The sequence below is a fragment of the Girardinichthys multiradiatus genome, chromosome 14, assembly GCF_021462225.1.
Source record: "Girardinichthys multiradiatus isolate DD_20200921_A chromosome 14, DD_fGirMul_XY1, whole genome shotgun sequence".
Taxonomy (NCBI): Eukaryota; Metazoa; Chordata; class Actinopteri; order Cyprinodontiformes; family Goodeidae; genus Girardinichthys; species Girardinichthys multiradiatus.
Window position 1 is genome coordinate 20228805 of NC_061807.1, and position 27527 is coordinate 20256331.

At 40.2% G+C, this 27527-nt stretch overlaps 1 protein-coding gene across 1 annotated transcript in view; it reads left to right on the forward strand.

Moving 5' to 3' along the window:
- Positions 1–27527, forward strand: part of pcxb (pyruvate carboxylase b) — a 424891-nt gene that overhangs the window by 206511 nt on the left and 190853 nt on the right. The window contains exon 12 of the mRNA XM_047386393.1: positions 12031–12213. Within this exon, the coding sequence (XP_047242349.1) occupies positions 12031–12213 (183 nt within the window). The remainder of the gene's footprint in view (positions 1–12030; positions 12214–27527) is intronic.

The following is a 27527-nucleotide window of genomic DNA, read 5'->3' on the forward strand; positions in this document are numbered from 1 at the left end:
AGTCTTCCTCCAGACTCTGGCACCTTGATTTCCGAATGGCATGCAGAATTTGCTTTCATCGGAAAGAAGTACTTTGGACCACTGAGCAACAGTCCAGTGCTGCTTCTCTGTAGCCCAGGTCAGGCGCTTCTGCCGCTGTTTCTGGTTCAAAAGTGGCTTGACCTGGGGAATGCGGCACCTGTAGCCCATTTCCTGCACACGCCTGTGCACGGTGGCTCTGGATGTTTCTACTCCAGACTCAGTCCACTGCTTCCGCAGGTCCCCCAAGGTCTGGAATCGGCCCTTCTCCACAATCTTCCTCAGGGTCCGGTCACCTCTTCTCGTTGTGCAGCGTTTTCTGCCACACTTTTTCCTTCCCACAGACTTCCCACTGAGGTGCCTTGATACAGCACTCTGGGAACAGCCTATTTGTTCAGAAATTTCTTTGTGTGTCTTACCCTCTTGCTTGAGGGTGTCAATAGTGGCCTTCTGGACAGCAGTCAGGTCGGCAGTCTTACCCATGATTGGGGTTTTGAGTGATGAACCAGGCTGGGAGTCTTAAAGGCCCCAGGAATCTTTTGCAGGTGTTTAGAGTTAACTCATTGATTTAGATGATTAGGTTCATAGCTCGTTTAGAGCCCCTTTTAATGATATGCTAATTTTGTGAGATAGGAATTTTGGGTTTTTATGAGCTGTATGACAAAATCATCCGTATTAAGACAATAAAAGACCTGAAATATTTCAGTTAGTGTGCAATGAATCTAAAATATATGAATGTTAAATTTTCATCATGACATTATGGAAAATAATGAACTTTATCACAATATGCTAATATTTTGAGAAGGACCTGTATTGTCCACAGCCTTCTACCAGGATAATTTGATCACAAATGGGAAAGCTCTAAGTTAAGCTCACCATATGCATTATAATAGCGGGTGTAAGCATGGTTTCTAACCATGAGGTTGACAGCAGGTCATCTGTACAAGACCATGGTGGACTGGGAAAACCTCTGCAAACAAAGACTGAGTAAACTCTGCCTTAATAATAAATGCACAATAATAAACCTCCAATTCAAGAGGAGGAGTCGAAGGCACAAAGAAGTAAGTCAAACCTTAAACAGAAAAGGAAAAACCAGAAAACCTGAGCTTTTTTGAATCACTAATCTGGCCTTCATACCAGCAACAGGCCAGTGCCTTAACTGTAGTTGGTGTAGTAAACTGAGAGAGCCATGTTTGTGCATTTCAAACGCTGCTTGCTAAAATTAGCATGTCCATGCTAATATTGGCGTCCCTAGCTTGCTCATATTAACCTGAGCATTCTTCAGTCAGCTCAGCTTGCTGTAAATTTACGGCATCTCTCCTTTCTAACCCATCATGAGGGACTCCAGTCCTTGAGTCTCAGTGTCCTGCAACGTTTAGATATGTCTCTGGTCCAACACACCTAAAGTAAATCTCTGAATTGTCTCTTCAGCATCCAATCGAGCTCTGTTAATCATTTGGTCCAGGTGTGTTGAAGCAAAACGGATCTAAAAATTCAAAGAACCCAAGACCTCGAGGTCTGGAGTTAGACACCTGTGCTCTAAACCTCCATGAATGCCTGGTGTGGGTTTGTTGATTCTATAGATTTGGTTAATTTCTTCTAATAAATGCATGCAATAATTCCCTGTCATTACAGTAAACTGCATAAAATAGTCACTTTACATGTTGTTCTTCCAAATAGTAAGTCAGAAAGTTTAACAAGCCTTAATAAAACACAGGTGGTTTCCTAAATGAATAAAAACAGATCAACTCTCCGTGTCTCTAAAATAAAGCTGAAGGAGATTCCAGTCATTATCTACCACTGGGAATACGATAATGTTGGTGCCATTTATGTTGCCAGGATTTTCTGCACTGTGAGGAAAAACCTTGATAAGGACATGGCAAAACCAGTGGGTCTGCATGAAAGAAGAAATCGTGCATAAAAAACAACTTATCCACGCTCTTTAAAAAAAACTTGGTTTTAAGATGTACCATCGTCAAAGTTACAAGAATGGATCTTTTTCAGTATAAGGCTATATTTGTCATTTCATCATGATCTCTAGCCAAAGCTGGTTGACCTTTATCTCGGGTCAGACAGTAAGACGGTCCAGGTGTATAGCACTTCAGTTTCCAGAGGTAATGGTGTATGATTCTTGGAGAGGATGCATGAATGATATGCATAGGTGCAAAAACAACAAAGCCAGAAAAACTGCAAGGATTGCATGAGCATTTTATCCTTTATTTTGTGGTTTATGCAACACTGTCTCACATCTTTTGGCAGGTTAAACAACAGAATGTTATCGGTAAATTAGATGTACTGAGTGTATAAACCTAGCCCTGGCTGCAAAGGTAACATCAGTATTGAGTCTGAAACAATGAGCTCCTTTCAGAAGGCTCGCCCTCTGTATATGATGTAAAACTAAATGCATTTACTGAAGGAAAACTGACAGAGCACCATGCTGCATTACATTTGTTTTACATTTGTTTTGATGTATTTCTCTACTAAAGGCAAGCATCAAGGTTTTCTTCCAATCCATGTTCAGGTTAATGTGCTGGTTTTCAAAGGATTAGTTTTTTTTTTGTGCATTTTTAATGTATGAGGACAGCAGATCTGTTTATGAACAGTTCAATGTTGCTATTTTTCATGGCTGGCTCTATTTATTCTGGTCCCTGCTCTGCACACAAATATGTTTCTTTCAGCTCCCCTTTATCATTGTATACGTAGGGGCCTACAATAATCAAAGACCACTTTGCTCTGGAGTGGTGTAACGAAGCAGAAGGAGATTAACAAGAGATGAAGCATAACGGTTAGGTGCATAGTTGTCAGGAACCAAGCAGTACAGAGTAGAGGACACAGGTGTTGAATTCAAAAGTGGGTTTTATTTACCCAAAAAACATGAAACAAAATGGTTAACAAAATGGGCAATTATACAGGCATGCCAATAAAAGAGGTCAACTCAAGATACTAGACTCAAAATCATCACTGACAAAACTCAGACAGATACGGACCAAAACCGACCTCCTGAACTAACACATAAGGGCCCTTAAATACAGGTTTAGCTAAACCACACACACACAATAGGGGAAGACAAAATGGCTGCCACATAGCAACAGTAAATAAATCAAAAACACCCCCTAAGGTTCCCCCCACTTGGCATGAATCGCTTGTTTCAGTCCAATGAGGCCATCAGCAGTACTTCAAGATCTCAGCCCTTAGCCACGCCTTTTGCCCATCAGGAAGGGGAAGCCAAACACCAAACACCCAGGTAAAGTCAAACAAAGAAAAGAGTATTAATACAACATAGAACTGAATTGACCTTGCAGTGTTAATATGGGTGCATTTCATATAAACATTGTAAGGTGATAGAGGAATAAACAAAGAAACTATATAATTAAGGAATATTTAAAGTAATGACTACAAAATAAATTAAAGGAAAACCAGATTATAGTAGGGTGTGGCTCTTACCCTGTGTGGCTTGCCATCACAATAGTCTTAACAATACCACCTTGGTGGTTGAACAGCTCAGGGCACGGAGCCATCTGGCAGTATGGTTTTATGATTCAACCATAAGAAATAAAAATAAAAAAAGATGCATGGCATAATTTTAAGGCCAAAACCACTGCTGAGTAAAAAGAAAATCCATCTGACGATCCGCAGAACTTCAGAAATATTCTGGACTGGGACGCTGCACGGCACAGTGGGTAGAGCAGGCAGTAAGTGTTAGAGGTCCATCTACTAACATCCTAGAAGCTGTGAGCCCCTTTAAATCTGTGGTGGTCTGGGCCTGCTTGGCTGCTTCCAGCCTCGGATGACTTGTCATAAATGATGAAATGATGAGTTCTGCCCCCTACCATAAAAGCCTGAAGGAATGTGTTTGGTCCGGTTTGTGAGCATGTTTAAGGAGAATGATCCATGCATGCCAGCAAGTCCTCCTCTTAATGGCTCAGAAATATATATTTTAAGGTGGGCTTGTCAATGGGTCGTTCATGCTTGAAAAGTCTCCAGTGTGGCTGAATTAAAACAACTCTGAAAAGAACAGTGGTCCAAAATGCTGCCGCAGTGATGGAAAACACTTCTTACCAGGTTTCACAAAGACTTGATGGCAATTGTTGCTCTTAAGGAAGGCCCAGCCCATGTTAGGTTTACTGGGGAGTTTTTTCTCTTTTAATAAATGAAATCATAATTTGAAAACTTTTCCAGCTCAGTTTATCTTTGCCTGATATGAATTAAACTGGGAGACAAAATCAAAAATCTGTTTGTTCTGCTTCAGACAGACGTTATACATTCTTATGCTTGTTAAGGACAGCACTCACTATTCCACCTGTAACGCATTAGAATACGTCAAAACTAGACATTATAATGCTTCTTGTGACAAAATATAAATTCTTCTATTAATGACTTCCTTTGCAACCTTTATTTTTTTTGAAGTGTGTCCCTGAAGTATCAGCTTGAAGACACAAATAGCTCCACAGCTTAAGCTTGCTTTTCTAATGCCAAAAACCTTTTAACCTTGGCTTTTAGTTGTTTTTGTATTAAATGCAGATAATGGATCCTAAGTGTTTTGATAGCCACAAAAAAATACAAGAAAACAAATGTTATTCTTTTTCTGTTCTGCCTGTCTCACTTCACCTACCTAACATCTCCCTTAACCTACAACCACTACCAAGCTTTGATTCAGCCTCACAGGTAGACTATCACGATTAAAATGCTACTTATATTTTTTTATCACCCTGCCTCTCTGTGTGTCATTCTGTCTCTTCCTTCTCATTACTCTTTACCTCTGTGTATCGCTCCTGCTCCATCTGCTCCTCTCCTCCTCTAATTGGAGCAATATCTGTTGGAGCTCAGATGCTGCCATCAGTTTTTGTCTTTTTTTTTGTTCTTCGTCTTCTTCCGATGCACAGCTTGCAGGGAATGTGTTTTCGTCTTGGAGCCTTTTTCTCCATACATTTACTTCAGACACGCAGTGTGTTGCTATATTAGCAGAAAAGTGAAACTTGGTAGCAGCAGGAGAGGCATTTCGGTAAAAGTCGATCGGAAGGTAAAAGGTTCAGGAGGCCTGGAGGGAGGAGTGGATAGAAGTAGAAGATAAATAGTTCAGAATGTGTTTGGAGCATGTGTTTTTTCCTGGGCTAGAAAAATATAATTTTTTATATTTCAATCAGCTCATTTTCTCCAGATTTAGCTGAAACTGTTTGCTCCTGTGCCTTAAGCTGATTTGCAACACCTGAAAACAGAACAACTGCTGAAAGTAAAACTGTTCGAGGGTTTAAAATGTAAATGATTTGTTTCTTACTGGATTCTGAAATAATTTACATCTAGCCTCAAGTGCAACATTAACAACACAACACATTTAAGACTGTTATTAGAAAAGAAAAAAAGAATCCAGAGGAGTTTACAGTACAAGTAGCATCCAGGTACTGCTGACTTAGCCTATTTAATTAATAAATCAGCAGCAGCTTTTACCACCTCTGTAAACGCTGGAGTTTTAGCAGGTTGCTGCTCTGGAGGATACAGGTGTTGAAACAATGCCAAGAAGGAATGACATCAGCAATAACTTCAGACGTGTTGCTGCCTGTCAGTATGGGAAGAGTTTTGAGACCTTTGCCAAAGCATTCGAAGTGTATGATGCTACAGTGGGAAATATTATTCATAACTGGGCAGCCAATCTTCCCAATAGTTGTCACCCCAAGGTTTGATCATGCAATGTTCAGGAAATACAGACTCATCTCAATCCAGGGGCTTCAGCTGGGATGTTGAAGGTTTAAGTTTGCAACAGAATGATTAAAGCTTCTTTAGGGTCCTTAGAGGTGAGACGAAAGTGGATCTGTTTGGCAAAAACTGACGTGCACAGAGGTTGTGTGTTTCTCTGCAGTGGCCTGCAGGACCGGCTCCCGGGAACAATTCACCACTGCCTCTATAGAACGCAAATACATTGGACAACTTTAAGAAATCTCCTTTGATTTACATCCACCTTTTAATTGGTCCAACTAGTGTTGTTTAAAAAGTATTCTATGGATAAATTATATCAAATTGACATTATATGGGCTAGTTCTACATATCAGGAAAAAATTAAATTGCGATACTAATACACTGACGCGATGAACCCACTTTTTCGTGACTTTCATCGCAACATCCCTACCACTTTGAGCTTTAGCATCTCAGACTCTAAACATGAGCATTGAGGGCAGTAAAACTCTGCTATAATTTGGATATATTTTGATGACCGCTGTGATTGGATAGGTTGTCCAGCTCTAATTTGAGTTTGTTTTACTGCCACAGCACCTGGCTGTTTATCAGCCAAAATAAAAAAATATGAATTATGTAGTGCAGAGAGGAATGTGTGGGGCATTTGGAGGATGTATTCAGTTTCTCCAAACATTTTTGTGTTTGCGATATTATTTATATCCATGCAAAAAATGCAACAAAATAACACAGTGGCTCATACATCGGCTCTGTCGCCAACTAATGGTTAAACATGTAATCGTTTCAATTCCAACCCAGAGCCTCGGATTCAAAAGGTAGTCACGGATATCACCTCATGTGAAATTAAAGCAAGTCCCAAAACAGTCATTTAAATGGCTGTCAGTAGGGACCCATTTGGGCTGAGGAGGGTCCTATGTGTGCAGTGCATGTGTCACTTTTAAACTGTGAAGGTGTGATGTAAAGTCAGGTTGATCCAGACCATTAAATTAAGGAAAATCCCATACCATTGGCATGAACACCCAACCTAAATGGGTCCTGGGCTCCCTGGAGAGTTAAATAAGCAAATGTTGTGCTTAATTAACTCCAAACTCTGTAAATGTAAACGTTTACTGGTTGAAAAAGGGAGGGAAAGCCACACCTTCTGGTGAATTTTCTTCGTATTCAGTATACACTCATTATAAATCACTGTATAGCTATTTTTACAGATGCCTTTTAAGATTTTTATTTTCCTGTTGACTTAAGGGAATCATTTTAAAATAATGACAATAGGTGTAAATACTTTCCATGCAGATGCCAACACATTATTGGACCTGTTGTCACTCCACCTTCATTCTACCTGTTTTTTGATCAAATCTTTCTCTGTCTCCTCCGCTGAGAGTAATTACTCTGACCCGGTCTATAGAAATCCACCCAGAATTCATAGCTGGTGCATATGTTTGTTTTTTTAAGGCTGCAGTAGCAGTAAGTGATTTGTAATGTACCCCATGATGGAGCAACATTTTTCTCATTCAAAGTCAGAGAAATATATTGTTGACCTGTGCTGCAGTGGGACTGAGGAGTTTGAGTGATTATATTGGAAGCATTCAGGAAACAGATGGGGGGTTGTAGACTGCTAGTTTCTGACAGGAAACAGGAGGGAAATATAAACAAATGTGCTGTAAAGGGTGTAGCACAGGCAAGAGGGTGAAAGTTTACAGCTGGGGAAGCTGAAGCAGTGTGCAAAGATTATTAGATGGACTTAATTTTAACTAAGCTGCAAAGTTGTTTGTGGGTATTTACGGATAGAAAGCCCCTGTCAAAACCAAGTGGGACATGACAAAGATCCAAGCTTCAGTGAGTCTGAGTGAGTAGAGCCATATCAGTGTGTCAAACCACCCCACTACTTAAATTATTTGTGCCTCTACTCTGGAGTCTATGAAGAAAGAGGTTAGACAGGAACAATGGCATGGTAAGAGTAGGAAGGTGTGACTTTCTTGTTTGACAGTCCCCTGGGCTGAAAGAAGCCATCACCTTGGTTTGAATTATTCACGCAGTACTTGACTTTCCCTTCAGTTCTGTCTGTACAGTAGCTCTTCTATTTCTGGCTGCAAGAACTTTAGCATCCTTCTCAGCAAATCTTTGGAAAATGAGAATAACATTTTATATATATTCCTTATTAGCATTATGGAAATGCCACAAGGCTGTCTTCATTATGCGCAAACATCTAATTTAGAGAAAATTAATAGAATTCTCCTATGATCCATTGGGTGATACTTTCTGCTTTTTTTGTAATACTTTCCTGTAAAACAAATCCCATCTGTCTGGTTCCAATAAGTGAATATCCACTGTGATTGTGAATTCTTGTCTAACTTCATATCCCATTTATATGTTTGCTCAGCGAAGTGCAACAGTCAAACATCTGTCTTGCTGCACATTTCATTAGTCCCTGACATGAGCACCACAGCACTGTCTATACTTGTAAGGATTTTCTCAAACAATGTTGGCTGTTATTGTGGTGGATCCAGCCGCTTTCTCTATGAATATACGTGTTGTTTTTGCCAAATTGTGTTTTTATGGCTGCTCCTCTTTGGGTTGATTTGTTTGCATACTCATGGAGTGCAGTTGTTGTGAATTAGTTGCTTTCTTTACAGACAGAGACATTCTGTATTTAATATTAGGTCTTTTTCAGAATGGTGTTTTATTTTTATTTGTTGTAGATGCATCCAAATAAATTAGAATATCACAGCAAAAACCAATTAAAATGCTAAGTGTGGTATAGATTTATAACACAGTGATATATTTAGAGCATTTATCTCTGTTCATCTTGTTGATTATGAATTACAGCTAAAAATGAAGATAATCTTCAGAAAATAAAATTTTAGAACACTTAAATGAGATTTTAAAGCAAAAATGTTATGGGGCGCACAATTATGGGAGGACCTGCTGACTTTACAGTTGTCCATCAGACGTTCATTGACTCTCTTCACAAGGAGGATATGCCACATAGGAAGCTGGCTGTTTAGAGTGCTGTTTCCAACCATATTTATGTAAAGTTAAGTGGAAGGAAAAAATGCGGTACAAAAAAGGTGCACAAGCAAAACAGGTCGACAACAACCTGGAGAGGCAAAACTCGTTCCCTTTCAAGCGTTTGGGTGAGATTCACAGGGTGTGGAGTCGGAGCTTGAAGAGCCACCGCTCACACATTTATCCAGAATGTAGAGTATGCCTATCATTATGCTTGTGTCAGGCAACTCCTAAACCAGAGACAACATCAAGCGCCTCATCTCCTGGGCTAAGGTTTAAATGGACTGGACTGCTCAGTAGTTCTCTTTTCATATTAGAGTAATTTTGCTTTTTATTGGGAAATCAAAGATAGTTTGTTTCATCAAAGAGAAGATGCTACGACAGTTCCCCACTGCAGGTATGCATTTTAAGAGCCCCACTTAAAAAGCTAATTTATTCATTTGGATGTTAAACAAGAGTTGTGCAGCAGCCCCTTGCTGGGTTCAGAAAACCCAGTGTCATGGTGCACAATTGCCTTAAAGCTAATCACCGATGATTCCACTTATTTCTTGAAGCTCTCGATTAAAGTTTTCGTCAAAGACCTCTTCGAGTATTATCCCTTTATTCCAACACCCCCCTAGCTGGTGTTTGAAGGTTAGATACTGAATGAGCCAAACCGCTGCAGCAGTTTCACTTTAAGCAAAGTTTAATGTTGTCCTCCACTCCCCCTGGGGGCTGTTGCAATTTGGTGTGAAAAAGCAGCAGGAGCAGAGATCCTGGTCGTGCAGTCGGCAACTCTCTCTTTAACACTGCAGTCAGTTGTAACAGCTGCTTAGCTCTGATGTTTCCGTTTGGCCTGCAGTGTTAAAGGGCTGCGCAGAGGGCAGTTTACTTCATAGTCTGCTAACGCCAGGCCAACATCTAATGAGGCGAGAGGAAAGTAAGCAGTGTATAGTAAAGGTAAAGGGCATTGTGCCTCAGATACAGATAGTATGTCTGTTGCCAAAATATTACCACTGAGTCTTCCTCCTGTTTTTACTAAAACATTTAATTTCTTTCTTACATCTTTATCAGTTTTTTTCGCCTGTTGGTGAAAATGTTTCCTTAATACTACCTTTATAAGCTCTTTCCAGACAATGATTTATTGTTTGGGGAAAAAATTAAAAACCTGTTACCTTGGCTATTGTCAGAGTACTTGTTTTTAATTTGGAGACCCAAACAAACCCAGACACGGATTTGTCTCCCTTCACAAAGCAGCAAGAATAAGCAGCAAGAATAAGATTATTTACATTTACAAACCTAAAAGCAGCAACAAGAGAACACATTGTCATTGCTTCTCTTTCACAGGGTGACAGACACATTTTACATTTTAGTTGTAGCCTGGAAAACTCCCGGCTTAGCAGCACACAGACTATATGTGCAATTTGGAGGTGTGGGTGTTTCTTCCTAGTTGGGTTCTCTATTCCACAGGGAGTGCAATGCATACCAATCTCTGTGCCAGGGGTGTATTCTTGTTTGCATTTGTTGTTGTGGATTGAGTGGGTTGTTTTTATTCAGCTGCTTAGTGAGATTTTTTTGTTGCCGTGTCACAGCTTGTGCATTTCAGTCGCGGAGCTATAAGCTTTACAGTTAGAAAAAAAAGGATGGAATAAAGAGACTCCCCCTTCCCCACCACATAACAGTGACAGAAAAGAGGATCATTTATTTGTTTCTTTTCAGTCAATTTTGAGTCTTTGTGAGTTAGAAGATGAGATTTAATAAAGGAAACGGAGCTCATAACGAACGTTGCTCATCGTAATTCTCGGCAGCTCTCATTGTGTGAAGATATTTCCAGCATATCATCAGAGTGGCACAACATTGTTATTACAATTTCTACTCATATTTCGCTCTCAGCCCTCCAGGGCCTCCAAATGTTATAGTATTGGACACTCCTCATTTTTCTTCCACATCTCTGCTCTCCTCCAAAGTGGTGATGATGCAGCTACTTTTTTTTTCCCTCTCCTGTTCCTCGCTCACCTCCTGCAGATTTTCTGCCTTTTGCTAATTTCCCTGCTCATATTTCTGGCAGCCATTATCTTCTAAATGGAGTTTGATTAAAACAGATGTGATGTTTGCGTTCCTGCAGAGCACGCATTATAGTCCGCTTCAGAAGCTAAAATGGTAGCTGAACAGTGTTTTATAACAAACACATTATGCAATATTACATGGAAACTATTCACACATTCATAAAATTTTGTTTTTAGGAAATTATGGCATATCAAATGTATTTTTTTGCATTTCAAGATATTTTATTTGCAATATGAAACAATCATGATATAACTGAAGCAGAACAAATAGCACCAGTTCTGTTAAGTCTGAAATGATCATCAGGCGCCACTAGTTTATATCAGCCTTGAGCTGTTTGGACAAAGCGCCCAAGCAGGTCACATAAGACCAACAAACCTGGAGCTGCAGCAGCCAATACAGTCTCTCAGCCGTATCAGTTTTCTTGCAAATTTATTACCTAATTATTCTGAATTTCAGGGGTCTTACATTCTGTCCTTATAGCACTGATCCCAAGCCTGGATAACACTGGTGGGGGTTACATCTGGAAGGGCATCCAGTATAAATCATGTACCAAAGCACAAATGCAGGACACCAAAATAAGATGGAGGCTAGTGATCAGCTGTGGGGACCCCTAAGTGGAGCAACACAAATGAAATAATTATTCAGTATTAGATAAACACTGTTCATGGCATGCCCTGTTGTTTTTTCAGGTCTTGTAAAATTTTAATGGAGGCAGCCAGGAGGAAAAAGCAAGAAACATCTTATAAATTCTTAGAATAAATAGAGTTTTTAAAATAGGCGCTTCGAAAAGTGTTCTCACCAGAACCTCTTTAGGTGTGGGCAAGAGAAAATGTCCATTTAACAAAATACATGTTAACATGGGAAGTGCCCTACTGTATGAAGCAGAAACGTGAGGAGAAATAGCAAATGATCTATGACTGAACCTCTGAATCTTCTCACTTAGAGTAATATGTGGAGATATTACAAAGTGTCTAAGGAACTTTGATTTGGACCATATTTGATCTTTTTAAAATCGTGGCAAATGTGCAGGTAATGCTCAGTTTTTGTAACGTTTAGTTTTCCCTTCAGATTTGGTTAACTTGTCAGTGGGCAGTTATCACTTAGTCAGCGTGCCTGTCATAAATAACTTAGATGCACACAGAATGTCAGAAATCAGGAGTTATTGATATAGTTTAAGTACAATTTGTGTATTTGTTGGTACATCAACACTGTATGTGTATATGAACCATGTCTGAGTGACACTACAGGTAATTTCTGCCATGTCGTCACCTCGGACAGGTCTTCAGGAGTGGCGAAGGCATGGGTATCCGCCTGGACAGCGCTTCAGCCTTTCAGGGGGCCATCATCTCGCCTCACTATGACTCGCTGCTTGTGAAAGTGATCGCCAGTGGAAAGGACCTGAACACAGCCGCCTCCAAGATGAGCCGAGCCCTGGCCGAGTTCAGAGTGCGAGGGGTCAAGGTAGGAAAATCAGCACCATGTTTGGCTTGGTGGTACAACAGCAGCTGCGCTGTGTGGGCTTGTGCTTTTCCCTGCATTTCATGTTGTTGTTGTTGACTCTAAGAAAATGCTGAGAAGTTGTCATGAAGCTGAAGTGTTTTTTTACTGAGATGTAGAGAAGACTCGATACTTATTGGCGTGACTTGTTTGGTCGGTTGTTTGGCAGTTGTTTGTAAACACAAGTCTACATAGTATTGTTGCATTGTGACCATACTGACAAAATGTAGACACATTACATATTTTTATTGCCCAAGTAGCTTATTAAAAATACTTTTGAAAAGGAGTCTATTTACGATTATTTGTTTGGGGCTCTAACCCTGCCTTATGAAACTTCTTATCTTTGTTTTTTGTTTCATTTTAGTCCTCTTCCATGTAACATTATGGGGAAATATTCTTGGCAAGTAGATCCTGCCCGTTTGAGAATCTTACATTGTGATGACCTTGAGTACCCTTGGCCTATAGCTCATCTACACTCGAGGACAAAGGACATTGTTGAAGATAGCAGAGTGCACATGTTGGACAAGGTGGGCGGGTGGTTGGACAGAAGACTGAAAAAAACCTTTTGTGTTAAACATGAAAACCAACACTGAACAAAGAAGGCCTCAGGTTTCATCTTTCTAAAGCCTTGACTTGTCTTCCCAGAATGTTCTACGGTCATTTAAATCTTGGGATATGTGACCAAAACATCTCATATCTTGATATTGTTACAGACATTGTTTTCTAATATTGTTCAGCCCAACTTTCAAAGCTCTTAATTGTGCATGGATGTTGAGTTATCAAGCCAGGGTGGTTCTGACTTAGCTTTCGAATGTAGAGGAAAGATTTAGACAACAGCAAACATGGCAACGCCAGAGGAACTCTTGATGATATACAGGTCCTTCTCAAAATATTAGCATATTGTGATAAAGTTCATTATTTTCCATAATGTCATGATGAAAATTTAACATTCATATATTTTAGATTCATTGCACACTAACTGAAATATTTCAGGTCTTTTATTGTCTTAATACGGATGATTTTGGCATACAGCTCATGAAAACCCAAAATTCCTATGTCACAAAATTAGCATATCATTAAAAGGGTCTCTAAACGAGCTATGAACCTAATCATCTGAATCAACGAGTTAACTCTAAACACCTGCAAAAGATTCCTGAGGCCTTTAAAACTCCCAGCCTGGTTCATCACTCAAAACCCCAATCATGGGTAAGACTGCCGACCTGACTGCTGTCCAGAAGGCCACTATTGACACCCTCAAGCAAGAGGGTAAGACACAGAAAGACATTTCTGAATGAATAGGCTGTTCCCAGAGTGCTGTATCAAGTTTTATGGAGATGAAGATTTCATTTTTCAGCACGACCTGGCACCTGCTCACAGTGCCAAAACCACTGGTAAATGGTTTACTGACCATGGTATCACTGTGCTCAATTGGCCTGCCAACTCTCCTGACCTGAACCCCATAGAGAATCTGTGGGATATTGTGAAGAGAACGTTGAGAGACTCAAGACCCAACACTCTGGATGAGCTAAAGGCCGCTATCGAAGCATCCTGGGCCTCCATAAGACCTCAGCAGTGCCACAGGCTGATTGCCTCCATGCCACGCCGCATTGAAGCAGTAATTTCTGCCAAAGGATTCCCGACCAAGTATTGACTGCATAACTGTACATGATTATTTGAAGGTTGACGTTTTTTGTATTAAAAACACTTTTCTTTTATTGGTCGGATGAAATATGCTAATTTTGTGAGATAGGAATTTTGGGTTTTCATGAGCTGTATGCCAAAATCATCCGTATTAAGACAATAAAAGACCTGAAATATTTCAGTTAGTGTGCAATGAATCTAAAATATATGAATGTTAAATTTTCATCATGACATTATGGAAAATAATGAACTTTATCACAATATGCTAATATTTTGAGAAGGACCTGTACATTCTCAGAAAGAGAAATAGAGTAGATGGATGTGGTCCATGCTAGCTTTAATTACATACTGGCATGTGGATGGAGAAGTTCCACCATTTCTTAAATCTTCCTCTTCGTTCCTTTAATTGACCTGCATCAGCTTAATGCACCATACTGGCCCCATGATTACTCATGGTATCTCCCCAATTATTGCCTTTTGGATACGTATCTGCAAGCTCCCTGAACGGACGGAGGTTTGCAGGAAATGAATGAAGACTGACAAAAAGCCCTGTCTGTATACCTCTGAATATTTAACGTTGAGAATAAATGGCCCTCTTAGTGTTATTATTCTGGCTGCAGAAGATGAACCTGATCCTTATGGTCAATCCATGTTCAGATCTCACGCAGCCGTTTAGATGAGAGGTACAAAGATTTCAAGAATTAGTCCAGTTGTCTTTAATTTAAACACTCAGGACTTAGCAGGTATGTAATTTCTTATAAGGTCTTTATTATTATTAATTGTTTATAAAATCATCCACAAAAAGCTTAAATTGGTTTACATTGCTAGGTTTTTATGTTTACTTAAAACTAGAAACATGCTCAATAATATATATATATTTTTTGGGATTTTTATTATGCATTTATCTTTTCGTTGTTTTCTTGGTCCCCTTGTGGTGCTCTTCATCTTTGTTTGGAGGTCATCAAAGCCCTGATATAAAATGGTCTGCTTGCAGTCTGAGACCTCCGTCTGTCCATGAATTTTGTTTTCCTTATAGCAAACAACATAGCTCAAACAAGGCTCAGCTTCTTCTTTTGTCAGCCTATGTTGTAACTGTGTAAATGTACATTTATGTAATAGGTGGAACTAAAATAGAACTCAGTAAAGCCCTTAAGCGACTTGTTTGATAATTGACATACAGCTGTTCTCCTCTGGGTGGAATTATGTTTCACATTTTCACTGTTTATCATCTTCTGTACAGTGCGTGTCCATGTATGTCTATCATCATATCTGTATTTGCACATTGTGAACCTTTTGTCTGGGTTTGCACAGAATGATCACAATGTGTGTCAAGAGGTAAAATGTCATGCAGAACCATAGAGAACAGGGGTAAAGGGTGATGGATAGGAAACAGACGGGACGATGTGAAGCAGGAGGGAAAAGATGGATGGAAAGAGGAGCAAAGGGGAAGGTTACCAAAATGGCGAGCAAGATGGAGAAAGTGCACGAATGATGAGGGAGGTGGACTCTTGCAAAGAGCCATGTGTGCCTGAGTAAGGTTTTGACATTTTATAAGAATTTTGTGATTACTATTGAAGAAACCTTTAGTAAATCTAGCTTTTTGTGCTTTGCGTAATTGCAGCCTGAAATAAGTAATAATTATTTTCCTAAAATTGGTGAAAGGGATTTTTATAGTCTGCCCGATGGTTGAGCTTTTAGCTGGAGTTTCAAATATCTGACCCAAATGAACAGGTATCTTAGGAAACTGATAAAATATTGAGCCATTCGATTCACATTTCAGGGGACTTGGCCTTGACCCTCCTTTTTAAGCCTTGTCTAGCTACTTGGTCTTTATTGCCCCATATTAATCCCCACTGCCTGTTCATCCCCCTCAGGTCAACTGGCTGCCTTCTTTGCAGTTCCTCACACAGCTGATCTTCCATAGCTGGAAGTCTGAACTCTTCCAGCAACAAAACCTTGCAGTGTCGGAGCTTATAGAAACCGAAAACTGAACAGAAACATTTTAACTCCCCTCCTTCTCATAGTTACGGTGTTCACATGTAAAAAAAAGAAAAGCACTCTATGCTAGAGAGCTCAGTTTGTTGGCACAATATAAAAGCTTAACATGGAATTTAACCGACAATTATGTAAATAATTAAAAGGTGCTTTAAAGTTGTCAAAGTTTATTACAAACATTAGTCACTAATGAGAAAGATGTCAGTTATTCTCCTGGGACTAATAATAGGAAAGACCTCTGTTTTCCCCAATTTGCTCCAATTTCCTATCTGGTTCAGTGAAGATGCTGTAATGATGGGATGTGAATGTTTAAGTTGATACATTTGAGCAGTGGTTTGTGTTGCAGATACCAGTGTTTTTATTATTATTATTATTTTAGAGTGATGGGGCTAAAAGTTTCATGAGTACAATACAACTTATGTAAGGATTTGATGGCATGCACAAATCCTGGTTCAGTATAGGCCTTGGTTTTTAGGGTCAGATTATAGTTTTGTTTTTAAAGAAAGAAAAACCCTCTCAAAAACAAATAGGTAAATTGCTCATTTTGGCAAGGTAGGTTGAAGCTTGCAGGCTACATATGACATAAGGTTAATCTTCTGGGATCTTCACTCCAACATCAGAAAGATTAAAAAAAAATCTTCCTCTTTGAATTGAGCTCTGCCCTTTAGGCCATGTTCCTCTAATAATAAAGTTTAAATCAAATGTGTAACCCCTCTGTGAAAATTATACAAAATAAATAGGTGACTTTGTTTCAGGTAATTTAGCCTTCGGTCAAAATAAGAATATAGTGAACGAATAACAAATCCCAATTTAAAAATGCTCTTGTTTTAACAGAAGACATTTTTGATTGGTTGTGTATTTCTTTGCCTTTATTAGACTACATCAGCATTACAAAGGATACAAATTGCAAATTGACCCTTTTGGGTTTCCATATATGCATAACTCTGTCTCAATTGGTCCCTTAGATAATTGAAAACATGCATATTTATTCAATTCACTCTGCTAATTTATTTAATTTTAAAAAAGGAACAAGTGAGAGTGGGTGTCCTGTGGTGCCATGCTTGCATTGGTTTGGTGTGTGGTGCTTTAGATGTTTTCATCTACACCATTAAAATTGTGATCCTTGGCTTGCCTTGAAACCTGAAACCTTTTCACACTACAAATTCAAGAAAAGTAAGTGAGTCTTGAAGCTCCTGCTTGACACCATTGCCAGCCGTTCATGCATTGCTTTGGTGTGGAGTGCTTAGATACTATCATCTATTTATTTTGTGAAAAAGCCATAAAGGCATGTCCATGTTCTCCTTAGGGTGAGGGTGGTGATTTTTGGTGACGTGTGTATTTGTCTGACTGCATCCACCATGTCTGTACCATAAAGATTCAATATGAATGCGGTACATGTATTGCTTAGGTGCCATCTAAGATGGCGCCGAAGATGGTCGCCTCGGCGTGTTGGTGCACATTGTTTGGTTTCTTTTTTGCTTTAAAATGGTCTTCTGTGATGGTACCCGAAGCTCTCTCACCAGAGAAGAACTCATGAACATCAGGGCTGCTACACCAGAGGAGTTATTTCCCACTTTTCTGCCTACCGCTCTGGAATTTTTGGACATTCTGGTCAAAGGTGCACTCACCTTTGCTCACGCGGTGAAACGCTGGAAGAGAGGGAAACGGGCTGGGGTGCTGGTACGTCTTCGCCAGCGTGGACTACGAACACCGTTACCTGGAATATTTCTCTCTAACGTGCGCTCACTTCCCAACAAAATTGAGGAACTACAACTGCTGTTGGGGAAAAACAGGGACTTTTATTCATCGGCAGTTTTGTGCTTCACGGAGACCTGGCTGTGTGGATTAATACCGGACTCTGCGCTGCAGCTGGCAGGATTCCAGCTCTACAGAGCGGACAGAGACACGGAACTCTCCGGCAAAGCGAAAGGTGGAGGAATCTGTTTTTACCTCAACAGTGGTTGGTGCAACGACGTGACAGTGATTCAGCAGCACTGTTCTCCAGACCTTGAAGCCTTCATCATAAACTGTAAGCCTTTCTATTTCCCCCGTGAGTTCGCTTCATTCATCCTGGTCGGTGTTTACATCCCCCCGCAAGCTAACGTGCAGGTCGCTCAGCGCATGCTCGCCGACCAGATACTGAGTGTGGAGCGGACCAACCCGGACTCCTTAGTTATCGTCGCTGGCGACTTTAACAAAGGTAATCTCACCCACGAACTCCCCAAATATAGACAGTTTATTAAATGTCCGACCAGAGAGGACAACATTCTGGATCACTGTTACACCACCATCAGAGACGCTTATCACGCCGTCCCACGTGCTGCACTGGGCCAATCCGACCACATCATGGTCCACCTGATTCCTGCATACAGGCAGAAACTAAAGCTCTGCAAACTTGTTGTGAGGACGACAAGGAAGTGGAGCAGTGAGGCTGTGGAGAATCTCCAGGCGTGTTTAGGCTGTACAGACTGAGATGTGTTCAGGACTACTACCAACAGTCTGGACGAGTACACAGAGGCTGTGACTTCCTACATCAGCTTCTGTGAGGACAGCTGTGTACCATCATGCACCAGGGTGAGTTACAACAACGACAAACCCTGGTTCACAGCTAAACTCAGAAGGTTAAGACTGGATAAGGAAAAGGCCTTCAGGAGTGGGGACAAAGACATATACAGAGAGGCGTAGTACAAGTTTGGCAAGGCAGTGAAAGAGGCCAAACGACTGTACTCTGAGAAGCTCCAAAACCAGTTCTCAGCCAACAACTCTGCGTCTGTCTGGAAAGGGCTCAGGCAGATAACCAACTACAAGCCGAAAGCCCACCACTCCATCAACGACCGACGCCTCGACAACGACCTGAACGAGTTCTACTGCCGCTTTGAAAGACAAAGGGACAGTCCTGCAACCATCCCCCACGACACCCCCCAACAGCCACAATCCACCACCCCCACCTCCCCAACCTCAAGAGGGGCCTTGGCACCTCCAACCCCCACCCTGAAGTTCCTCCCCACCAGCCCCCTACCCACGCCGGGGACGGCTCTTTCCATCCAGGAGAGGGACGTTGTCAAACTCTTCAGGAGACAGAACCCCCGAAAAGCTGCTGGACCGGATTCTGTCTCAGCAGCCAGCCTGAAGCGCTGATCAGCTGTCTCCAGTCTTCACAGACATTTTAACACCTCACTGGAGACATGTCATGTGCCAGCCTGCTTCAAGTCCTCCACCATCGTCCCTGTTCCCAAGAAGCCAAGGACCACAGGGCCTAATGACTTCAGACCCGTCGCCCTGACCTCTGTGGTGATGAAGTCCTTTGAGCGCCTTGTGCTCTCACACCTAAAATACATCACCAACCCCCTCCTGGACCCCCTGCAGTTTGCCTACAGAGCCAACAGGTCTGTAGATGATGCAGTCAACCTAGCCCTTCACTTCATCCTCCGGCACCTGGACTCCACAGGAACATATGCCAGGATCTTGTTTGTGGATTTCAGCTCTGCCTTCAACACCATCGTCCCAGCTCTGCTCCAGGAGAAGCTCTCCCAACTGAGTGTGCCCAACTCCACCTGTAGGTGGATAACTGACTTCCTGTCTGACAGGAAGCAGCGCGTGAGGCTGGGGAAGCATGTCTCTGACTCCCTGACCATCAGCACCGGTTCCCCCCAAGGTTGTGTTCTCTCTCCTCTGCTCTTCTCCCTGTACACCAACAGCTGCACCTCCAGTCACCAGTCTGTCAAGCTTCTGAAGTTTGCGGACGACACCTCCCTGATCGGACTCATCTCTGATGGTGACGAGTCCGCGTACAGATGGGAGGTGGACCATCTGTTGGACTGCGCAACCTTGAGCTCAACACTCTAAAGACAGTGGAGATGGTTGTGGACTTCAGGCAGAACCCAGCCCCACCTGCCCCCATCACCCTCTGTGACTCCACAATTGACACTGTGGAATCTTTCCGCTTCCTGGGAACCATCATCTCCCAGGATCTCAAGTGGGAGCCGAACATCAGCTCCCTCATCAAGAAAGCCCAGCAGAGGATGTTCTTCCTGCGGCAGCTGAGGAAATTCAACCTGCCAAAGACTATGATGGTGCACTTCTACACAGCCATCATTGAGTCCATCCTCACCTCCTCCATCACCATCTGGTACGCCGCTGCCTCAGCCAAGGATAAGGGCAGGCTGCAGCGTGTCATTCGGTCTGCTGAGAAGGTGATTGGCTGCAGTCTACTGTCGCTCCAGGAACTGTACACCTCCAGGACCCTGAAGCGGGCAGGGAAGATTCTGGCTGATCCCTCCCACCCCGGTCACAGACTCTTTGAGACTCTCCCCTCTGGCAGGAGGCTGCGGTCCATCCGGACCAAAACCTCCCGCCACAAGAACAGTTTTTTCCCATCTGCCACCCGCCTGGTTAACAAAGCCCTGAAACCACCCTGACATTCTCCCTTTCCCCCACACCCCCCTTTTTTGCGTTACTTTAACGCTCAGCTTGGACTCCTGCTTTACTTGCACTGCCATACTTGCACAATGATCACCTGCACTGTTGTACTGCTCTCGCACCCAATACTGCTCTATACTTACTCTCACTCACTTAAAACTGTGCACATATATTTATATTATATTGTAGATATGTTTATACTGTTTAATTTGTATTGTACTCCACCGACTACGGCAAAACAAATTCCTTGTATGTCCAAAAACATACTTGGCAATAAAGCTTTTCTGATTCTGATTCTGATTCTGATCTGTGTATAATCTCTAGTTTAATTATTATTGCCATTGATATCTTTTGTGCAGCTTCTACTTGCATTCTGTTTACGGTTTTATACCTTATTTATCTCATAGTCTTGTTTTCACAGCTTCAGCCAGCCTATTGAAACCATAACATTATCCATCTATAAAACTCTTAATTTGCTTTACTAAAGCTGATTTATGACTCGAAACAGCTGCATTAATTTTATAATCCAAGCTCTGAGGACACGTTAATTTACATCCCAATTTAACCCAAACGTAAATCTCCAACACTCGAGTGCAAATAAATCAGCTGTGCCCTCGCTTAATAAATCACGTATTCCCTTGTTTTTTTCAGGTTTTACTCCACTAAAGGTGGGAAAAACTTGTAAATAGCAGGACTGTAAACCTGCGATGTATAAATCTTTGGAAAAGCAATGAAACAGCACAAAAGGCTTGACGAGGACTGTGGGCATTATTAGCCTGTGCAATCGTTTCAAACTGTGCAGGGCAACAGGTCTTTAATTATACATTGTTGGAGAAAGGTTCAGCAATCATTTGTATTAAATGTTTGATAAAAAATGTTTTACCTAATTACTTTAAAATTTGTTTTGAAATTGAAAAATGGGATTGAGCTAAATTAAAGGAAGTTCAGAAATGGGTTTAGTGAGTTCATAATATTGAGGTGCCACTTTGAACACATAAAGGGCCTCTACAGACGTCTTTTTGCATATATAAAACAGAATTTCTATCAGCATGTTTATTTGTTGCTGCAAAGACGAGAAACATCGGTGTCCTCAGAAGGTACCGCTAAACTGTTTAGACCTGTCTTCTAAAAAGAAAAACTGAGGATAGTAACTGTAGGAAACATTGCAGCTTGTTTTTCTTTTCAAAAACTGGATAATTTCTTTCAAGGTTTTTGTTTTTTATTCGAGTGCAACTGCTGGAAAAAATAAAAGAATTTAAATAAAAAATTGCACTAGAGTTAAATTAAATATATCTTATTATTTTTGGTAAAATTGTGTGTAAAAGTAACTTTTGTTCTGTGGCCGTGTTGATTTATTTACCTCATAACTTCAGGTACAACAAGTGTAGCTATTTTTTTGACTCTAACATAACCTGCCTGTATTTATACTCTTCTTGGGTCAGTTGGACCACAGTGTTGCACTCTGAGATGCATATGCACTGCAGGAACCTTTTCCAATACCAGGATAATTTTCTGGGCCCATAGCATCTACCAGTTGAAAAACAGCTGGTAGGGAGGTAGCACTTTCAATATCACCCTGAACCTTTGCATTGGAGCTTTGTGATGTGAAAACAGTTGTGTTGGTTGAATATTCCCCCCATAGTTTATATTTTCTGTTAACATTGAAATTAGAATTAGACTGACAAATGTATGTAGGATCCACTCAACATTTAAAGAAAAGGCATGAGATGGGAAATCTAATCTGTTCATCATTAGTAGGAGCAATAGGTTTAATTGCACTCTGACCAGGCGGTGCTTTTCTCCTTTATATGGGCTCACTCTTTGGTATTAAACGACTTGCTGTGTCTTGAGGGTACTGAGTTATCTATTCTTCATTTCACACCTATAAACAACCACTTACACGGTCTTTAATTTCATGAATAATTTAGTAATCCTCCCTGTGTGTTTGTAAGTAAACCTGGAAAGAGATAATGACAAGAGGTTTTCATAACATTCTTATTAACATGTTTTTTCCACTTAAATTTTCAGGATGTATCTTTTCTTAAGCTTTGCTTTCTTTTTTTGCAAATAGATTCATGCTGCAACTTTATACCGCAAATGTAATCCTGTTCACCTGAAACAGAACAACCTGCACTTGGATTTGTTTTGGCATTGTCCAAATGTTTACTTCTCACAAAGTGAAGGAAGAATGTGAAGACAAATTAATAGCCTGACTTAGTATTGGTATTGAGTTTGAATTTGATTTTAGTATCAGGACAACCATACTTCCTTCTAAGTAGCTAATTGTTAGCTTTGGTAGTTTGTGATATCCTCATTGGATAAAAACCAAATGCCTAAACAAAACGATAACATAAAATAACTTAAATAATGTAGGTGAAGAAGACGCAGTTCGAGTATCTCAACTTGGAAAGTCTCAGGAACGTGTGGGCAGCATCATGAATGAAATTAAAGAGATACTAAATGCTTGTATTAGGTGTAGGCATCATACAGAGAAACCAACGGTAAGCACAATTAGCATTTAGAGAGGAAATGTCAATAGTTGCCATCAGCAATCTTCGGTTTCATGTTACCTTGAATCACAAGTTGACAAAGCCTACCTCCCCTTAATGACAAGATTGTTTTGAATGACTCTAAGATCTTGTAAGAAATTAACACACTGACAGTTTTTGCATCGTACAACAGTGAGTGCAGCTTTCTGACTTGCACGTAAAGAACAGAAATAAGATCTGGAAATGGTTTACAGCTTTGTATTTAAAACACCTTGAACCTGAATGCTGCTTTAGTTAATGTAAATTATCTTTAGACTGTTGATATAGTCATCATACAAAATGATTGATCAACCTGTAGGAATCACTTTCAGCAGCAACGACTTGAAGTTGTCATTTACCGTATGAGTTTCACATCTTTATGGAGTAACGTTGTCACACTACTAATTACAGCATTGCAGTATTCTGTTAAGGTTTGCCAAGATACAGTCCTGCATAGCTCATTGAAGGTCCCACCACAGCATTTCAACCAGGCGTCTTTGGAACACCATGAATCCCGTTTTTAATTTCAGATATGCTGTTGTTAAAGTGCTGCTGCCTTTGGGATCACAGAGCTGTTGATGACCCAGTTCATACATTTGATTCTGGGACTTGGTGTACAGAGAGGAGTTCATGGCTGACCTGATGACTGCCAGGTGTTCAGGTCCAGCATCAACCTTCCGCTCCACAAGTCTTTTGCCTCATTCTCTCATTAATTTTCTCAGTGATTGTCAGCTCTCTAACGTTTTTTCACTTGTGAGTAATAGTTCTCAATGGAGAATGATGGACTTAAGATTGTTTTAAAATGACCGTATAACCTTTCCCAGAATGATGGGCACTAGCAATTGCCAACATATTTATGACTATTAACAAAGACTATAATTTCTTATTGTAAAGCACATGATGGTGTTTACCTGCGTTCTCTACCAGTAATGGTCTTGGCCATTGACATGAGGTACTGCTAGCTTTGCAGCCTTTAGCCGTCCTTGTCTGTTGTGCTGGTGGTGTGTCCAGCTTGCCTATTATTCGACTGGTAGTAGAACCTGCAGAGGTACAGTTGGGTATCCAACAGTAGCTGACAGTGACCTGGATTTGTTGTCATAGTTTTATCAGGTTGAATAGTTTTTGATCACCAATAAGTTGGCTGAGGCAAACCTTTGGGACACCTGTATAGAATTTTAAGGACATCCCAATAAGACTCAAGAAAGGAGAGGTTTTATTTTTCAAAAGTTCACATATGTCTAAATAATATATCTGCAATGTAGTTTTGTGGAAATATAACAAGATTACAGCACTGGAGCCCTTTCGTATAGCCTGCCTTATCAGCATTTTGTCCTGCTTATTTAATTGGTCATCGAGACACTTCACTGCACTCCTCCCCTTCTCTTCAGCAGGCCAGTTGTTCTAAGATAATTGCATACACTGTAACCTCTGAAGAGCTGCTTCAGTTTCCGGCTTCGCATCAACCTCAGTTCAGCACTCAGTAAACTGTTAGAAAAACAGATTTTATCCCTAAGGTCTATCTTTTCAGTCATCTGGTGTTCAGCCTGGGATAAATGGTAATGAGCCATCTTTTAGAGACGATACTGTCTAGACTCCTCTGTTGAGGTGGCCCAACTTGATAAAACTACAAATTGCATTGCAATGAGATAACGAATCACTTTCTTTTTTGTCATGAATCAGCTAAATAAACCATAAATTATTCCTGTCTTTGTTTAAAAAAACAAAACATTTAAAAGGCCTTCAAGATTTGTTTCTTTAATGAAACAAAATGCAATTAATCAGAATATGATGAAAAAGTCTCATCCGTAGCCTGCTGGAGATGGGCACCAGTCCCCGTGACCCACTATGTAATAAGCGGTATAGAAGATGAATGAATGAATGAATGAAAAAAGTCAATAATATGCCTTTCTGTAGTTAATTAAAACTGTCCATGGAGTGTCATCAGAGTGCGCAATGCAGTCTGGGAGTGAGACTCAAAGCACTATCTTACAGCTTTAGCAATTTATAGCAAATCTACTACTAAAACGGTTATACCCCAGCCCTAAGTAAAAGAGCAAATTTTTGGTCATGAGCATATCTGGCTGTGATGCAGTCTGAAGAGTAAGTTACCCAGATTACTTTTAAAGAAAAATAGATTTTAATGAGACATTTATTAACGTGGTTGTGAGTAGTTGTGGGTCACCTCATAGGACGCACACAGCGTTCTGGGACTATGACCCAAAGTCCTCCTAGCTGTATTTCACATTGTATTTTATAGCATGGCGGGCATAGTGGTTGTACATTAAGTCCAGAATCTACTACCTATACAGAAACTGACTGTTACCCTGTAATGGGGCTTGAATCGTTCCTTACAGAAATGGAAATACAAATATATATAGACATAAGCACAACTGGTTCTTTAAAATATAGTGGTGAGACATGATTTTTTTTTTTTATATTTAATCTGAGGCTTTGTAATTAAGTAATCATGATTAACAGTGTTTTTGTCTTATAAATTGGCAATATTTGACAGAGAGAATCATGATTTACAGCAAATTCTGTTTTGGTTTAGTGAAAACTGTAATTTTGTGGCTTTGCTTTCATGCTGTGATTCTCATCCAGCCATTCAGATCCATCAAGCGTCTAGCTTGTTTGGAACATGAAATTCAAAATGACTGAATATTTGCAAAAAGATGAAGATTATTGTCTTTGTTGTGTATTCAGTTGCGTATAGGTTGAACAGGATTTGCAAATCGCTGTATTATGTTTTTATTTACGTTTTACACAATGTCCCAACATCATTGGAATTGGGATTGTATGTAAAATAAGTGTTCTTAACTTAACAGAACATGGCTTCTGATTTTAGTTTAATGCATTCAACCTCTGTCAATCTTTACAGTCACTGCATTTTAGTGAAAACTTAATTTTTGCATCCTCTACATGCAAGTAAACGCCTCTGTGCAATTAACCAAAAGGCAATAAAGTCAAACTAATAAACCCAGGTCTGATTGAATGCATGTTGCCATATCAACACTGACAAATATTGAGCTTTTTTATTTACTTCTCACCTAGTCAGGGTGTCTAACTCCACCACTGATATTCTCTGGCCTCAGATTTTAAATTCTAGTCTTAGGTAGAAGCAGAAGTGTTTAACTTTCCATGCACTCCTGTTATCCACTGCTGTTGGATAACATAACCCAGTCTTTAAACGGGGCTGCCCTCTGCTCTATTCACTCCCACCCCACCATCTGCCAAACAGATGGAGGGACACTTGGACATCGTACATTTAATAACTAGTTCAGATAGCCTTAAATGTGTACATTTTAATGGGTTATTTTTACTTTAAATTATTAATAACAATTCCTTAAGCAATGAGTAAACAAATTCTAATCTTAATTCACTCAGAATAATGAAACATTGTTAACATATATCTCCAGTGCAGTCAGAAGAGTAGGCAACTCAGATCACTCTAAAGTAATTGACACAAAGTGTCATGTTTGTGGTCTTGTCCAAGTTCTAATGCTTAGTTGTGATTACACAAACACACTCGTGCATACAAATGGCTGCGTATATTTGCAAAGAGGAAGGTCTGCACAAGTTTTTAATTTAAAGTCGGAACACACACAGGGTAATTGTGGCTCTCCTAATAATCAATAACACAAACAGTCTGAGGAAGTTTTAAGGCTGTAATCATCTGTCGAACACACAGATTAATGTGCTACGCCAGGAAGTGAAATAACATTCAGTTTTTACCGCAGGTAAAACATATGCACACATTAAAATGCAGTGTTGGAATACCCAGTGATGATATGCAACATTTGTGTCCATCCTCACTCTCTCTAGGTAATTAGAGATTAACTTGTTCAGATGATCTCTTATTGATGCAGCCATTCTCAAAACGGTCGATTTTAAAATTCCTCCTCCAGTCTTTTCCTCATTTGGTGACACGTTAAATGCATTTCTTTGTGCTAGTTATCAAACCCTTGTTTGACCACTAAGCAGTCATTGTTAGATCGTTTAGCTAAAACCCTGATCTCCTTTTCAGTCTTTTTTCAGGCTGTTTTTAAATGTAATTCCACAACTATGTGACTATTTGGGTTGTGCTTACAAGTGAGTTAATATGTTTTCAAACAAATTATACATATTGGATTGCACACAGCATTCAGTAAACCACTAATATATGGTTTGGAAATTAATTTAACCGCCAAACACGTGCATTATGCATCTCGCAGAAAACCTTGCAGTGAAATTCTAATAATCAGAGGTTCCTTTGTTTTTCTTATTAAACAAAAAGCACATTATTTAAATGTTGGAGTTGCTCGTTCTGTCCTGAAAGTAATGTCGGGTTGTTTTGATCGACAACAACAGACGCTTACTTGTTTTCACCAACAGCTGGCTGATTTAAGCTCTGACTATTTATTTTTTCATGGTTAAACTTGAGTTGCACTTTCTCTGACCAAGCTTCTCCTGTATCGGCTTTTTAAACCTCACGTTAACCCTTTTAAATGGCCCACTCCCATTATTCCACATCACGTGTTAAAGGTGACCTATTATACTTCCTTTTAAACATTTGGGATTGGTCAATGGGCTATACAAAACATGTTAATTGCATTTTTCTCACAAAATCTTTCTCAGATAATGAGATTTCACCTCCTCACTATTTTTAGTTTTAGGGTCTGCCACTTTTATTCAGATGAGCTCTATCTGGCCGTGTCC